This window comes from Peromyscus maniculatus, chromosome 20 (assembly GCF_049852395.1).
Source record: "Peromyscus maniculatus bairdii isolate BWxNUB_F1_BW_parent chromosome 20, HU_Pman_BW_mat_3.1, whole genome shotgun sequence".
Taxonomy (NCBI): domain Eukaryota; kingdom Metazoa; phylum Chordata; class Mammalia; order Rodentia; family Cricetidae; genus Peromyscus; species Peromyscus maniculatus.
The window spans coordinates 67447909-67464641 of record NC_134871.1 but is presented as its reverse complement, the minus strand read 5'-3'; the positions used below and the strand labels follow the sequence as shown (position 1 = coordinate 67464641).

General features: G+C 55.0%; 1 protein-coding gene across 2 annotated transcripts in view; it reads left to right on the top strand.

Moving 5' to 3' along the window:
* The first annotated feature begins 1421 nt into the window (after positions 1-1421).
* Positions 1422-16733, top strand: part of Hdac7 (histone deacetylase 7) — a 37393-nt gene continuing 22081 nt past the window's right edge. For both annotated transcript variants that reach the window (XM_076556689.1, XM_076556688.1), the window contains exon 1: positions 1422-1576. In XM_076556689.1, coding sequence (XP_076412804.1) covers positions 1558-1576 — 19 coding nt within the window. In that variant the 5' untranslated portion in view covers positions 1422-1557. The remainder of the gene's footprint in view (positions 1577-16733) is intronic.

Below are 16733 nucleotides of genomic sequence, written 5' to 3'. Positions count from 1 at the left end.
ATGGATCCTAAAGAGCTGGTGGTACCCATGAACGGGTAGAGAGGGGTTAAAGTCAGCTGCTGATCATCAAGAGATGGACAGGTAGGGAGACCTGCTGACCCGTCACTGAGGCTGTTCAGCAGCATGGCGAAAAGACTCAACTCATCTCTAGCTCTGTCTCCGTTTCCCTTTCTAAAGATGCCGGGAGTTCCTAGGACTCGGTGAGTAGAATGTGATCAGAATGAAGCTGCTTTTTCAGTGGCTGGGCACCTCAGATGCAGGGGAGCCCAGTGTTCCTGGTGGATGACCTCTCCCTGTCCCAGGCCCCAGTTTTCTGACCCAACAGATTGCTGGAGGCAACGGACTGATAAGCCAAGCCAGGCAGCGCAGTGGGAAGGTCCTCAGCCCCTGACCCTTGAATCTGACCTCCGTGGTCTAAGAAGAGATTCGGGGGGAGGCAAGGAGGGCTGTAGTGCAAAGCCAGCCCTCAGCTGAGTTTATTAGCTGAGGGAGGGCTGGAGGCGGCTGCATTCCGACTCACAGACTGGAACATTTCTGTGATCCACTGTAATGCACTGGGGGACACTGGGCACATTGCTGAAGTTTGACTCATAGGGACGGGCGGGGGGGGGTGCAAAGGGGGGGTCATTGTGGAGGGAGTGGAATGGAAGAGAGGAAGAGGAGAGGATGGAAGGAAATCCCTTGAGAAATGTCTTTGAAAAAAGAAAACTTTCAAATACTGCACCACCCCCACCCCCTTTTTTTCTTTTAATAGGAACAGGCTGGACCCTTCTGCTCCCCTCGGCAGGCATTGGGGGGGGGGTGCCACTGGGGTTGGACTGGGCAGTGATTCAAATCAGATCCTGAAGCTTTCCTGAAGCGAGTCCTGCTTGAGTGTGTGTGTGAGGGGTGGAACGGGGCGGGGGTGTCGTCTGGGACTCCTTACTTGGGACCCTAAGCGTGTCCTGTGCCTCCGTTTGGTGTAGCTCTCTTCTCCTAAACTTCCTATGTGTGTAGATGTGTGCACAGGAGTCCTTCCCCGAAGTGTAAACCACCCCGGCCTGTGTAAACATGGATGCACGCTCGTGTACGCTGTGTATGCACGGGTGCGTGCACTCAGGTATCTGGGTTTCCGGGAATTGTGCGCTGGGCGCAGCGCCGCGCGGCGGCTGGGGCTCGGCGGCGGCCGCGCGCGGGTCCGGCAGCGTCCGGCGTTCCGGGTTCGGCGCTGCCTCCCGGGGCGGTGTGCCGCGCCCCACGGCGATCGGTGTCTGCCGCCAGCCTGTGTGCGGCTGAGCAAAGCCTGCCGGGGTGGTGTGTCCCAGGGCCGCGAGCGCCGGCCCCCCTCCCTCCCCTCCCCCTTGGCCCGCTCTCAGACTCAGATAAAGCATTTCCTTCCATTGTCATCCTACCCGGCCGGCCAGGCTGCCAGGGCCCTCCCCCTCCCGGCCCCCTCCCTTCCTCTCGCCGTCTCACAGTCGCTCTGCAGCCTCCGGCGACCGGGGGGGATGTGAGGCCGGCGGCGCCCCGGCCCCCCGCCCGCCATGAGCCCCCGGCTCTGAGGGCCCCGGCCCCTGGATGCACAGCCCCGGCGCGGGTGAGTACCGGGCGGCCGCCCCCGCCCCGCCCGCCCCGCCCTGCGCGCGGCACCCTGTGCCGCCCGCCCCGGCTCCGGCAGCAGCGGCTGCGGCTGGGTCTCCGGCTGGTCCGGCTGGCCGGGTCCTCCGTGCGCGCTCGACCGCGCCCGCTCGGCGGTGCTTTGGCCCGCTCGGGGGCCCGGGGCTGGTTCCGGGGCCAGAGAACTCCGGCCTCCTGCGGGGGTGCCCACATCCGCCTGCTCCGGGGCAGCGACAGGCCCCGGGGAGACTGTGGGAGGCCCGGGGCCGCCTGTGCATGGGCCGGGCGTCCCTTTACCCTCCTCCTCCTGGGAATCCGGGAGGCACGGACGGCCGCCGAGGCCCAGGGAGGAGGCGGTGCTCCGTGGCGGAAGGTTTGGAAGCGGGAGGGCAAATGGTAGGACCCAGTGAACTGCGGCCGGATTTGTGGGGCTGGCCCTCAGCGCCCCCATCTCGCGTAGCTGGGCAAGGGCCCTCCTTAGATCCAGTGGCCCGGGAAAACGACCCCTGGAGGGGTATTAGGCTGGAAGATTTCTCTGAGCATCAACCCTTAGCCTTGATCACCCTTCGGAGTGAAGAGACACCTGTGCCCAACTGAGTGAGCTATGAGGGTAGTGCCCTGAAAGGTGTAGGCAAGTGGGGGCTGCAGGCTGTGTACTGAGCGGTAGGGAGGTGGGAAGCTGAATGTGTGGCCCCCGGGTCTGTTAGTGCTGAGAACCGGGGCAAATCTGGCAGCTGAGCTGTCTTTCCACCACTACCACAAGTTCCCGGCCAGTAAGTTGGAAGAAAACCTGGGTCCTGCAGGTCACTGAATGTGCCCCACTTCCTTCCCACTGGCTGCCAGTTTGGGGCCCTTAACTGTCCTTGCTGGCTGTCCAGTATTCCCCAAAGCCTCTGCATCTGGCGTTGGCTGGCCTGCTGCTGCTTAACTATTCCCTTCCCACATCCCAACTCAGCATCTGCTTGAGGCCCAGCTCTGCCTGCCAATTTTCAGGGTGATAATAGGACATTGGCCCTCGGTGGCCCTGATGGGAGCGCGACATCTGGAATCAGGAGCGAGTGCCCCAGACTTTTACATAGACTTATGGGACTTTGCTCAAATTCCTTGCCCAACCATTGGAGATCATGACTCTGCTTGGTTTCTCCCCTCTAACTTGTACTTAGGTGCCCCGTTTCTTCCCAAGAGACTCCAGTAGGCTGCCAGACATGCCTCCCCTTTATGCCAACCCTCTCCCGCCTTCCCAGCCTCTTCTCCAGCCTCTTCTCCAGCCGCTGCTAATCATCCCTTTTCACCTCCTTGCTCCCTCATTTCCTTGACATCTCCGCTCAAAAAACTAAGTCATTCTCTTCCTTACAGTCACTCCTGAGGGAAACTGAGGCACAGAGCAGTTCCACGGTGTGGTACCCAGATAAGTGAGGTTGGACCAAGTCCTGGACCCGCTGGGACTGGGGCTGGTCCTGGCCCTCTGATGTCCCTCCCAAGCTCGGAGCTGTGCTTTGGAAAGGTTGGAAACTGTGCACCTGAACTCTCTGTCACTCAGTCCGGCTCCTTGGATGGGTATGTCTCTGCGTATCAGGGGCATAAGCTGAGATTTTGAGGCGGAGAAGGTTTTGCACCTAAGCTGGTCACCCCACTTAAGCTCACTCTCCCCACAATTAACATCAAGCTGCTGCGGGGGATCCTAAGTCCCCTTTCCAGAGCTTGGAACCAGAGAGACTAACCCCAAATATGCAGTCAGTGTTCAACAGGGAGCAGGGAGACATTATGTGGGGAGTATTATGTCCTTGCCTTGGGAATAATGGCTGGGCCTGGTGGCTCCGTTGTGATGGGATGGGGAATGAGGACCCTTTTGTAGCTGTAGGCACACTTCCCAGGACTGGGGAGATGAAAACCTGTGATGCCTGTCATCTCTTCCCTGCTTTCTATCCTCCTGGCCTTCCTTGGGGAGCTGGTAGTTCGAAGCTGGCAGAGGCCTGAGAGAAAGATGAGCTGAAGCAAGCCCCAGGGTCACCCAGCCAGGGTGATGGCACCACCCAGACCTTCTGCCTCTGCCAGGGCCCATTCTTGCCCAAACTCTTCCGTAGTCAGATGTGGTCTGGAGCCCCCAGAGGAGTGTGGGGTATTGCAAGGCTTGAGGGCATGCCCCCCTGGCGGCGCCAGCTCCAGGACTACACATTTGTATATGTTGGATTTGTTCACTAGATGGGGCACTTCCTCTGGGGCAGGAAGCCTTGATTTCCTGTGTTGGGGGAGTAGAGACTAGGAGTTGGGGGCCCACCGGGCCATCCCTCATGTTGTTTGGAACCACAGAAGGGCAGAGCTTTTGCTGGAGGCCGTTTCCCTAGTCCAGGGGAGGCAGGAAGGAGAGCCCTGGCTAGGAGGCCCAGGCTAAGGCTGGAGAAGGCTCTGAGTGCCCTGAGATGGGGGTGGGGAACCCAGCAGGAAGCATGGTCAGCAGGTGACCCCGCCGCCGGGTATTGTGTCCCTTAGAATATTTTCCCTGTTTCTGTGGTAACGTTCCGTGGGGGCCTTAGGCCTTAGGGCTGCAGGAAGGTGCTCCAGACAGCCCTTTCCTTAGTGGCCCACGTACTGGGAGTCCCAGGGTCTAGCTACTCCCTAATCCTTTTTGGCTCTGTAGGACCAGGGCCTGGAAATCCAGACAAGTGGTCTGACCAAGCACTGACTGGGGGGGGGGGGGGCTGAGTAGAGGCCCCACAGTATCTCCTGGCAGCCAAGGGAAGAGAAGTAGGCTGGATTTGGGGGAGGGCTCCAAGCAGATTGAAAACACTGACTTCAACTTCTGCCTCCTCTCATCCGGATCTTTCTCTCCCCGGCCTCCTGCAGTCAGTCATTCAAGGGGTGGTGGACAAAGAGCCAGCAGCCTGGGGCAAGGGGTGGGGGTGGCAGAGGCAGGAGGGATGTTTTCATCCACAGAGCATAGCTCCTTTGGTTCTGGACTTGTTCCCAGAGGCAAAATAAATTCAGGATAGCATCTGTTTAGTGTGAGTCTCCATGTGATATGTGTGTGTATGCATTGGGTGTGTGGTGGGTGTCTGTGTTTGCCCAGGGCTGGATATGCCTATGTGGTGGTTCTGTGGCAATCTGTGATCCATGTGCTGGCTCTGTTGGGTGTTTGGGGGTGTGCACACATGTGGCACAGATGTGTGTCTTCTGTGTCTTATGCACCTTTATAAGTTATGGCTCTGTGTGGGGTATATAGAGTTTTAGGGGATGTGAACCTATGTAGAAGCTGTGTTTTCACAGGTGTCCAGATGTTAACCTATAAAGCACCGTCCATGGGTTTCTCTTCTCTCTCTATTCTCTCTCTCTCTCTATTCTCTCTCTCTCTCTCTCTCTAAGACAGGGTTTCTCTGTGTAGCCCTGGAACTCGCTCTGTAGCCCAGGCTGGCCTTGAACTCACAGAGATCCACCTGCCTGTGCCTCCTGAGTGCTGGGATTAAAGGTGTGTGTCACCATGTCCAGCTTCCCCTCCATGCCAGTTACTGGACCAGTTGCTTCAGGGTCATGTGAAGGATGTGTAAAAAAAAACGTCCTCAGGCCCTATTCCCACCATCTGTCAGAGTCTACAGGAGCGGGGTGAGGAACCTGCATTTTAACTTGCTTGGTGGGTAATTCTGGTGCCAGGCTGTGCTGGAAAAGCACAGACCTGGGCCAACCTTTTCATTTATTTTTATGGAGGAGACAGGGTCTGCAGGTGTGTGGTATGTTTGAGGTCACTGGGATATTTAGAGAAAGAACTCAGAAACCACGCAAGCCTCCTAAGGCTGCTCCATCCATGATTGAACGTGGGTACCTGTGTGCACGTTCGTGGCCAGCATGGTGAAGGGGGCCAGGTGGTGCCACCTGGTATTGATGCTGCCTCAGAGTGGCACTGGCTTTTCCTTTGGGTGTCCAGCCTTTCTGGTCTCGTTCTTGTGACCCTGAAACCCCCGAGAATCACGCCGGCGGCCGGGGAACCTCATTTGCCAAGCTGGTCACTCAGCAGTTCATCCGTTTGTTACAGACTTGCAGAGCTCTGTGCCATGCACTGGGCACAGATGTGCAGTGAGCACCAAGGCATGCATCTGTCCTCCGGGTGCTATCACTCTACTGGAGACCGAGAAAGCATGGGTGGGATTGAAGAGGGGAATAGTTACACATGGTGATAAGTCCGACGAAGGAAATGAACTGGGTGAAACAATAAAAAAAAAAAACAAGGTGGGACTTCCTTAGACAGGCCATGGGAGGTCTAAGTGGCATTGACACCTTTTCTCCCCAGACTGGAAGTAAGTCTGCAGAACCTGCTAAATAAACCATGCTTGCAGCCTCCCTGAACCCAGCTGAGGGGTCTGGACTGAGCTCTAGCTGAGGGCTGGAACTGGATGGCCAGCCTGGTAGACAGCGGGCTCTCCTTTCCTCATGGAGCCCCCCCCTCCAGGTTGACAGGGGGGCAGGGAAGCAGGAACAGCCAAACAGGGCTCAGAGGAAAGTTAAGAAGATGGCAGACTCTTGTCAGGAGCTCCCAGGCACCGCCCCTTCCTGACCCTCCTGCCTCCAATCCCTTCCTGCCTTCCCAACCTGGGACCCACTGTGCCTCCAGGTCTCTCCCCTCTGGGTATAGCGGACTGCCTCTGTGGCCACTGGGACTTATGTATCAAGTTCAGGGTCACCAAGGAGAGGGGGGGTGGGTCAAGGCTCAGGGTCCAGGGCTATAACAGAACCAGAAAAAAAGAGGAGGGGGCACAGGGAGGGGCCAGGAAGGCCTGAGCTTAGGAGACACTCGCTCATGAGAAAGCTGCCCAGCAGTGCCTGGACCAGAAGAGTGTGTAGGGAAGGCCTGAGTTTAGGAGGATCTTCTATGCCCTCACATCTGCTCCCTGAGCTGGAGGACTCTTAGACTAGAGGGGCAGAGGGGTCTGGTTCAAGCCACCTGCTGTACTTCCGCCAGAAGGAAGTACCCCCTTGGGTCCACCTGCAGGCCTGCCCCTACCCCCGTCTCTCAAGAGGTTAACTTTCACATCAGCAATTTTGGGCATAACCTTCCTGCTGTCGGCCAGCAGCCTTCAGACCCTCCTCATTCATACTCCTCAATGAGTAGAGGGTTTTCCCTGGGAGACCCTGAGCTTCCCACTGGCCCAAGAAAGTGCAGCCCCGAGGGATTGGAGGAGCCTAGAAGGAAGGGAAGAGGTCTGGGTCCCTCCCCCTTTGCATGGTCCTCGCTTCAAGCTCCTCAAGTGCCTTCATTCCTTGGCCCCCGCCTCCCAGCCTTGCCCGGCCCCAGCTGCAGGCTCCTATTGGGGGTGGGGGAGTGGAGGAGCCGATCGGACTCAGGGTCCCTACCCTATCCCCAGGCCACTTTCCTTCTCATATTGCCAGGCAGAGATGGGGAAACTTGAGCGGTGCGAAACCCTCTCTGGCTTCCACAGCTGGGAAGAACCAGGGAACTCCTATTCCCCTTGCCTTCCGCTTAGCTCCCTGCGGAGCCGGATCCCAAGGAGCCCACTCCTTTTTCCTACTGGAGCCCTCAACCCACAAGTCCGGTTCCCCTTCTGCAGCCCTCTGGATGGCAGGGAGGAGCAGGGCCGGCTGGGAGGTACAGGTTCGGAAAGAGTCTGGGGTGGGGGAATTCGGAGACTGGGCTGTAACCGACTTGTTTTGCTTGCCCCACAAACCTGCACGTCCGGGGCATCCGCTGCGCCCTCCGGGGCCTTCAGGTTGTCGAAGTGTTCTCAGAATGACAGACTGGTGCCACCGGGTTGGGGCAAGGGGGTGGGGGTGAAGGGGGGGGAGCCCCAGGCAAGGGGGAGCTGGAGGGTTAAAAATAGCAGCAGTCGGGTTTCGGTTAGCAAATGTGGAGGCGGGGAGCTGGAGGCGCGGCAAACGGGGCTGTGCTTCCCCTGGGTCCGGGAGTGAGTCACCGTGGAGAGCTGGTGAGGCAGCAGACTGAGAGCACCCTCCTCACACCCTGCCGCTCTGCACAGGGTTGCACGCAGGGGAGCCCAGGGCTCAAAGGACATAGAGCTCTGAGCCAGAAGGGCGCCGTGTGAAACGGAGAAGACGGAAGCCCAAGATCTGGGGTTGAACGGGACTGGATTAAGCTGTTGGGGGCTTGTGTGAGGATGCCCAGGCTTCAAAGTCTTGTTTGCTCCTGGCTACCCCCCACCCCGCCAGTCGGGGAGTGTAAACTCTTGGTGGACTGACTCTAAAGCATCCCCCAGATGTCAGTTCGCATCACCCTGCGCCAGTGGCAAAACCCAGCCAGAGGTGCCCCGAGTGGGACAAGAGGAAAGAAGGGTTGATCTGGGCTGAATCCCCCTTTCTCCAGCCACAGACAAAGCTTGGGGCACCTTCTTCTCTGTGACTCGGTTTCTTTATCGCTAACGTGAAAATGATTACGTTCTCAATCTCACAGAGTTTCTGTAGAGATGAAAGGAGATCGTGTACGTGACTAACGCCATGTCTAGTAGGAGACCGGGGCCCGCCGAATACTCATCCTTATTATTGATGTTATTGTTCATATTTTTTAAATGTCAGAAATAGAGAATGTTGGAGACATGACAGAACGGGGCCCGGCCCCAGTTCACATTGGAAAACCGGGCCAAATTCCCTGCTCTAGATTCCTCCACCCTTGTGGGCCTGGAACAGCAGGAGTCTATCGCCAACAGTCCCAGGGTGGACCCCTGCTTCTCTCTCGTCTACTCCCTTCCCAGAGAAGCAGGGTGAGGGGGGACCCCAGGCTTCATAGCCAGCTGGCTCGTCCAAGGGGCTGCCATGCCACGCTGGGCAGGGAGCCCCTTCATGGCCTCCTGTATGGAGGACCTTACCAACATCTCCTGCTGGTGACCGACCTTTCCTTTAGCTCCTCCCTGGCAGCCCTTAAGAGGAGGGTGAAGCAGAGGAGGGTGGGCAGCCCAGTGACATCAGCAGTATTCCTGACGCACTGGCCCTGGAAGAGACCTGAGGCATTGCTCTCAGGAAATATCATTATTCAGCCGATAGGCATTCATTAAGTAAGGCCTGACGTTGCCTAGCCTGGGCTCGGCCCTCCGCGTGATTCACAAGAGGCAAAAGCCCAGAGCGTGTAGATAACACGGATTCCCTGGAGATACGGGGTCCGAGAATATGTGCAATCCTTGACAGCCCCTAGTTACAAACCCTAGTTGGCTGGAGACCCTTGGTCATGTGTCAACCTTGCTTCCGGGGTGTGCACATGGATGTGCGTGCACAGTGAATCGCTACCACAAGGGTACTTCTGCAGAAACAGATGATACAAGGCGGCAGCTGATGGAAAGGAGCACATACTGCAGAGCTCTACCATGAGGGGGGCCCTGGGCCCTCAGCACATGCCCTCCCACTTGCTCATGTGCCCCTTAAAGCTGTCTTTTTTTTTTTTTTTTTTTTTTTTCTGAAATGAGATTGCATGATGCATGCTGGTTTTTTTTCAGTCAGCAATCTCCACCTTCCTGTGTAGTATCATTCTCACCCAGTCCCTATTTGGCTAGAAATTGTCCTTGAAGTCACTTCGTTCATACCAGTTGAATTCCCTGGTGGCTGTGTAAGCATCCTAGCTGGATTTGTGGTCTGGAAGGATCGTTGGTAAGTGTCAAGGGCAGCCCTGGCCACAGAAGGGAGTGAGATTCGCCCTCAGAATCTGCCTGATAGACGTCTGCCATTTCCCAAAAGTAACAGGCGGAAGGAGGAGGCTACCACGGCATGACTGGATTTGGGGATGTCTGGGGTATTTGCTGTCATTAATATTAATGTGGCATCTCAGTGAGTGCCAGCATTCATAGCTTGTGGCTATTCCCAGACTCCAGATGCCTCCCATTTTCTTGGTTTGCACTGAGAGCCCACCCCCAGGCCAGTGGGAGGGGGACTGTGGCCAATGTCCTTGACCTTCCCCCCCAACTAGGGTTAATTTGGCTATTCTGAATGAGGGTGCTGCTCTCTGTACTAGTGGGTGCCCCCACTTCCACCTGCCCAGGGGAGAGGCTTGGGAATGAGGGAATGAGGGAGAGGCTGCATCCTTCCAAAGGAATCCCTTCCGAGTACCCGTCTTAGGGTGACTTGGCCTGGTTATGCAACTGGAATTTTCTACAGGACTTGACAATTTCCAGAGTGCTCTTACAGCATGGGATGCTCCAAGGCAGCCCTGGGAGGTCCTGCTTGTTTAGTTATCCCCTGCTGGAGGCAGCTTACAGGAAGCCAAAAAAAAAAAAAATGGTAAAATGCACATTCAAGAAACTGGGGAAATATAAGATGAATAAGGAAGCGAAGACGAGCCTCCCAGAGACAAAGGCGCGGGAGGGTCGCCGCGGACAGGGGTGGTGTTTGTTACGTGGTGTGTTTTGGATAGAGCCTCTCATGCTTTGTGGAAGCGTGCCAGGGCTGGGGGTTATTCTACGGTCCTGTGTGCCCCCCCTCAGCGGCTTCTTTTCACCAACTATTAGGAGGTGTCCACGCCAGCGTGCTGATCATGAGCTTAGGTTTTGGAAGCTTAGGCAAGTCTCTTTCCTCCCCTCTCCCCTCCCCTCCCCTCCTCTCCTCTCTTCCCTCCCCTCCCCTCCCCTTCCTTCTCTTCTGCTCTCTCCTTTCTCGTCTGTCTTTTGTGGCGCTGGGGATAAGCCCAGGGCCTCTTTCATGTGAGACAAGCTCTCTCTATGGCTGAGCCACACTGCCCTTTGCCTGCTTCTTGACCTCTTTAGCCTCAGTTTCCCTTGTAATAGCACCAACTTTAAGGACTGTGGTAGGAATACGTTGCCAGCGTTTGTATATGCCTGCTGGTCATTATTAATATTAGTGGTTAAAATGATTAATATTAGTGGTTAGAATAATATACTAAGTAACTTGGACTTCTCCCCTGCCGTCTCAGGACTAGACTGGGGGAGACCTTTGGGTGGCTCCGGTGGAGGATACGGTGAAAGCGCCTCTCCAGGCACACAAGCAGCAGGGAAAGGAGCACTCACTCAGGGAGCACTCAGGGAGCACTCAGGGAGCAAGCAGGAGTGGGGTGCACAGATAGGCCCAGCCCAACGGCAACCCTCAAGGGGGAAAAGACACCGCCCCCAGAGGCAGCTTTGGGGTGGTGAACGCGCTTCCTGTTGGGGCAAGCAGTTGAGAAAGGCTGGCTAGGCCTGGCTGCTGGGTGAAGTGGGCACAGGGTGGGTGGGGATAGGGGGTGGGGAGCTGGAGGGTGGAGGGTGTGGGGGGAGACAAGGCAGAGGCTGACAAGCCCTAAACTTATAGCCCCCACATGACAGATGGGGGGGTCTCAAATCTTGCCTGCTTAGGATGTTTTCCTTGTGATAGAAAAAAAAAATAGTGACTAGACTTTATAGTGAACTTCCAGTAAGATTAGAGCTGCTGGACCAAGGGAGTTGTGGGTAGAACTTACATGCCCAAGGGTTTTCAGTGCCTAGAAATACCAGGGCAATCTGGACTGGGCAGCCTGTCTGCTCAGGAATTCCCTAGGTGGACAGGGCATTTCAAGAGCAGGCCAGGCTGCAAGGCAGGCCCTGGAGGTAGGGAGCGGTGTCCAGCCTGGAGAGCCACCCTGAGGAGGTGTGTGCTTCTGGTCTACAGAGGGAGTTCAGAAAGGCTAAGGAGTCCAAGAAGCCCTGGGTGGTGACAGAGGCCGCAGGGTCTCACTGTCCTTTAGCAGGGAGCAGGAAAGCTCTAAAGGTGCCATTGCTTCATACCAATGACCCGGGACCTCTTCCTCAGGATTCGAGAGAGAGGCCAGCAGAGGTAGGTGACAGAGAGACAGGGGGACATGGCCACTCCTGGGAAGCTTAAGCTGCCACTGCCATGGTTACATCTACTTCCTGTTTGATGAATTTCAAACGGGGCGGGGGTGGGGGGGTGGGGGGATGGTGGTGGTGGAGGGGGGTGGAAAGGCTGGCTCCTGGCTCAGGCTACCACTACGTGGGGCTGTTTACAACAGCCGCATGTGGGATTCCCAGAAAGAGACTCCAAACCGGACATCCTGTGGCTGCAAAATACCCAGGTGTCAAGAGCTAAAAATAACTGCCCTAGAGTCCCAGCCACCCAGAGGTGGAGGGGAAGGGGCCTGTTCACTGTGGGGGAGGGGGGGGGCGGCCTGAAGTCTGCTCCCAGCCCTCTCATCTCTGGATGTCTAGCTGCCATGCCAGTGATCTCCCTCCCCTTGTCACCTTACAGCGGCCCCCAGACCCCCCCCCCCTCTGCATAGGCACCCATCCCAAGCTGCCCACCTGCCAGCCGAGCCTGTGTCTACAAAGGGTCTGTGCAGTTTGTTCTGGGCCTCTTGCAAGAGGCCATAGGAGAGCCTGAAAGCTTCTAGAGCAGTGGTTCTCAACCTGCAGGTCGCGACCCCTGGGGGGGGGTTGAATGTCCCTTTCACAGGGGTCACCTATCATCAGAAAACACAAGATATTGACATTACGATTCATAACAGTAGCAAAATTACAGTTGTTAGAAGTAGCAATGGGAATAATTTTATGGCTGGGCATCACCACAACATGATGAACTGTATTAAGGGGTGGCAGCATTAGGAAGGGTGAGAACCGCTGATCTAGAGAAGAGATGAATGAAGCAGGGTACCACTGAGCAGGAAAAAAATGGAGCAGAATCCCCGCTGAGGCCCCAAAGCTGTGGCCAACAGTCCTGTTATTACTTGGCGTCTACCAAAGCCAGTTATTGCTGGTGACTCTTTGGGACTGTCTTCATGGGTACCCACAGGTAAATGAGACAGCCTCTGGCCTGCACAGGACTGGGTTTGCCTCTGGCACACTCTGGAGGCAAAGAACTTTTTTTTTTTTTTTTGCCTGCCCTGCACTGGCCAGGTAAGAGGCGTGTGTTAGTTGAGAGCAGGTTTCTAGAGTCCGCATGCTATGTGACCTCAGGTCCTTTGTACATGCAAAATGTGCTTGAGTGTATGTGTGTGCACAAAGTGTGTGTACAGGAACCTATGGAGGTCAGAAGAGGCATGGTGTCCCCTGGGACTGGGGTTACAGACAGTGATGAGCTGCCATGTGTGTCCTCTGCAAGAGCAGGCAGTGCCCTTAACCCCTGGGCCATCTATCTCTCCAGTCCCTAACCTCAGGTTATTTAATGCTGCTGGGTCTTAGTGTACCCATCTATATATTAGAGATGAAACCAGTCACCTTGTGGGGCTTGTTACAAGCATCGGGCAAGTTAGCACATGATGGGCACTTGGGGCAACTAGGGCCACCTCACGGCAGTTTGTGTGGAAGGGGAAGGGAAGCCCCTGTTGTTGGGGGAGGGAGAAGGGAAAGTGATGGAGGGGGGGGCGGGCACATGCAAGGCACATGCCCGTGGTTGAGGAGGGAGGGGGGTGCAGTGGGACCGGATACTGACTTGTCAGTGCCAGAATGGGGGCTCTTCCAGGTTTGGAGCAGACAGGAATAGTGGGCAGCCGTGACGATGTGTGGCTGACCACAGCTGGCCTCTCTTCAGATTCCAGATGGGGCAGCTGAAGCTCTACCAGATGTCATCACACATCTGGCTCATCCCACTGGGTGTGCTAGCCAAGGTCCTTAATGCTAGGGACCCTCGCTCTCCTACTACTGTCTGTCCCCGAGGCTCTGGATAAATCTGAGCAAGAAGCAGTTCAGAGCCAAGACTGTGAAGTTTTGGAAGAGGGGAAGGTGGATACAGAAACTGTTTAAAAGGTCTGATTCAAATGAAATTATAGGGAGTCTGGGGTGAATGAGACATTTATATTCTGTCATACATTTTAGGCTGTTTGAGTTTTTTAGTAACTGTAAATAGTATATACATTTAAAAATTCTTTTATTTATTTAGATTATAATATAAAGTGGTAATACATTTTTTTTAAAAAAATGTGTGTATGCCAGGCGGTGGTGGTGCACTCCTTTAATCCCTGCCTCAGGAGACAGAGGCAGAGGGATCTCTGTGAGTTCAAGGCCAGCCTGGTCTACAGAGTGAGTTCCAGGACACCCAAAGCTACACAGAGAAACCCTGTCTTGAAAAAAAAAATGTGTGTGCCCATGCAGTTGTGTATGTATACTTGCTTGTGTTCACATGAAGGTGTGTGTGTACATGTGCAGGTGTGTGAGTGTGTTCAAGTGTATGGGTACACATGTGTGTGGAAGCAAAGGCCAGCTTCGGGTGTCATTTCTCAAAAGACATGTTCTTCTGAGACAGTCTCTTACTAGGACTTGGGGCTGGCCTGTGAGTCGCCGGGATCCTCTGGTCGCTGCCTCCCTTGTGCTGAATTGTAAATGTATGCCACTACGCCCAGCTGGCATTGCACATGTATGGGTGTTTGGCCTGTGTGTATGTCTGTGTACCATGTGTGTACAGTGCTTCCAGAAGCCAGAAGAAGGAGTCTGATCCCCTGAAACAGTTAACAGACAGTTGTGGGCCACCATGTGGGTGCTGAGAATTGAACCCAGGTCCTCTGAAAGAGCAGCCCGCGCTCTTATCCATGGAGCAGTCTCTCCAGCCCTTATAACCCAGCTTTTCATGTGGATGCTGGAGAGTCGATGCATGTCCTCATCTTAACACCACCAGGGGTTTACCAACCAAGCTGTTGTCCTGGTTCCCCCCCCTCCCCCAAAAAAATATTTTAAAGCCAGGCACATTTCACCCCTAGAAGTATATATTCTTTTTCTTTTTTTCTTAAATCAACTAAAGGAGCTAGGTGTTGATGGCACACGCCTTTAATCCCAGCACCTGGGAGGCGGAGGCAGGTAGATCCTCTGTGAGTTCCAGGACAGCCAGGGCTACACAGAGACCCTGTCTTGAAAAACAAAACAAACAAACAAAAAATCAGCAAAAGGCTGGTTATGGTAGCCTGCGCCTGTAATCCTGGCACTTGGAGGCAAAGGATTTGAGTTTGGGCCTAGCCAGGGCCACATAGCCAGTTCTAGGCCACCCAGGGTTACATAGTCATTTTCAGGTCAGCTAGGGCTCCGTATTGAAATTGAAAACCTGTCCAAAAAAATTAATAATAATAATAATAAACTAAAGATGAGGTATGTTTCTGTGTTCTACATACGTGTGATCTCATTACTCAGGAAGCTGAGGCAGGAGGGTTGAGAATTGGAGATCAGCCTGAGCTGCATCTTGAGACCCTGCCTCGGTATGTTAAGATTCTGAGCTGTATTTCATGTTTCTTTGCTTGCTTGCTTGCCTGATTTTGAAAGAGAGGGTCTTACTCTGTAGCTCAGTCAAACCTCGAAGTCTTGATCCCCCTGTCTCAGCCTCAGATTACAGGCGAGGGCTGTTTGAAACTGTTGGGAAGCAGCAAACAGGGCTGGGGTGGCTGTGTCTTCTGGGCCCCCAGCTCAGCCTCCGGAGGGGGCGAGCACCCGCATTTGGAATCACCTCTCCCTCCTGACTTCCTGGGCTGGTGAACTAGCGCCCTCTCACACCCCTCTCTGACACAACAGCATTGGCCTGAGTGATCCTAGGTTCAGTCAGATGCCTGGAAGAAGAGCCATCTTTCCATGGCTCTCCCGGGCCTGCCAGGCTGGACAACCATGGCTTGCCTTCTCCTTGGTTATTCTTGGACTCTCCTGGGGCCCTTTTAACTCCTCGGCCAGTCCCCACAAGCAGTCAGGCTTTGTCCTTCTTGTGTCATGGCTTAGAGACTCTGAGGCTGCAACCTGGGGGTTCGGGGCTCAGCCTGGAACCCAGGACCTTGGCCTGCTGGTTCTATCTGTTTTCCCTTGGCCGCTAAGGCCTGGTCCTTCCTGCAGCTTTCTTTGTAGCAAATAGCCAGGGACCAGGGAGTCACCTGGACTCAGGCTTCCTGTCACCTTGTGGGACAGATGAGGTCAAAACTGGGGCCTGAGGCAGTGATGTAAGATGCAGAAACCCAGCTTGTCCAGGGGGCCGAGGTTGGAGCCCCACGGTGTTCATACCTAGTCTGGAGATTGCTCAGGTTGTGATGTACCCATAAAGACAGGATATCTGAGGCGCTTGGTCCTGGGTGAGAGGCAGATGCTCTGGAGCAGGAAGGAAATGCGTTAGTCCAGGTTCCCCACACTGAGTGAACTGCTAAAGCCTGATTGCAGTTGCTCCCCCCCCAAAAAAAAAGGTGGAAATGGGTGGGGAGCGGGTAGCTAGGCTCCTGAGGAGCCCCCAACCAAGAGCCGTGTGAAGGGTCCAGCCCTGGACAGTGTTCTTGGTCCCCTCAGGTCAATTTTCTCCTTGTTTTTCACGTGGTTTGACCCTCAGTGGATGATAGCCCCCCTCTGATAAAGGTAGTGAGGTCACTGAGAAGTGGGAGTCCGGAATACGGGCCGGAATTGGGGTGCAAGGTATCCCCATTCTCTTTCCAGCTCAGCCCTCATCATGGCACCGTGAGATGCCTTTCCTCTTCAAGCAGTGAGCTATTCCCAGGAATTCTGAACTCTGTGGCTCTTAGCAGATAGCCAGGCAATAGAGAGGTTCTTTCTAGAAAGTGCTTTTGGATTTGGTCTATTAGCTGTCATGAATGCACACACATCCAATGTGGCTCCTCAGAGTAGAGCTTACGTCATAGGTCACCACCACAGACTGTCCCTGCACTCGCTGTAACAAACCACAAGGCCCAAAGTTATTAGTTCTTCTCCTTTCCACAGAGTGCATGGTGTCCAAACCTGTGGTTACCAGGGGCGTGAGGCGCCGACGGTCTTAACTGCTCGCAAGCCTGTAGGCAAGGGTGAGGGGAAGTGCAAGTTAATTCCCAGGATGCAGGGGGATTTCTGGGCCGGACAGCCTGTTCGAGTCTGGTTCCTGCTGCTGTAGTAAACACCACGACCAAAAGCAACGTGGAAGAGGCAAGGGTTTATTTGGCTTACTGTTCCGTGCCATGGGGCAGCCCTTATTGAGGGAAGTCACGGAAGGAAGTCAAGCGGGAACCTGGAGGCAGAAACCTCCAGTTTGGAGAAGCGCTGCTTACCAGTGTGCTCTCTCTGCCTCCCTCAGACACATTCCTTGTACAACCCAGGACCACCCGCCTAAGAGTGGCATTGCTCTCCTGCATCAGTTAGCACTTTGGGGGGAAAAAATGCCTCACAGACGTGTCCATAGGCCAGTCTGATGAAGGTAATTCTTCAGTTGAGATGTCCTCTTCCCAGGTGTGTCAGGTTGACAACCAAGAATACCTCTTACACAGGTCACAT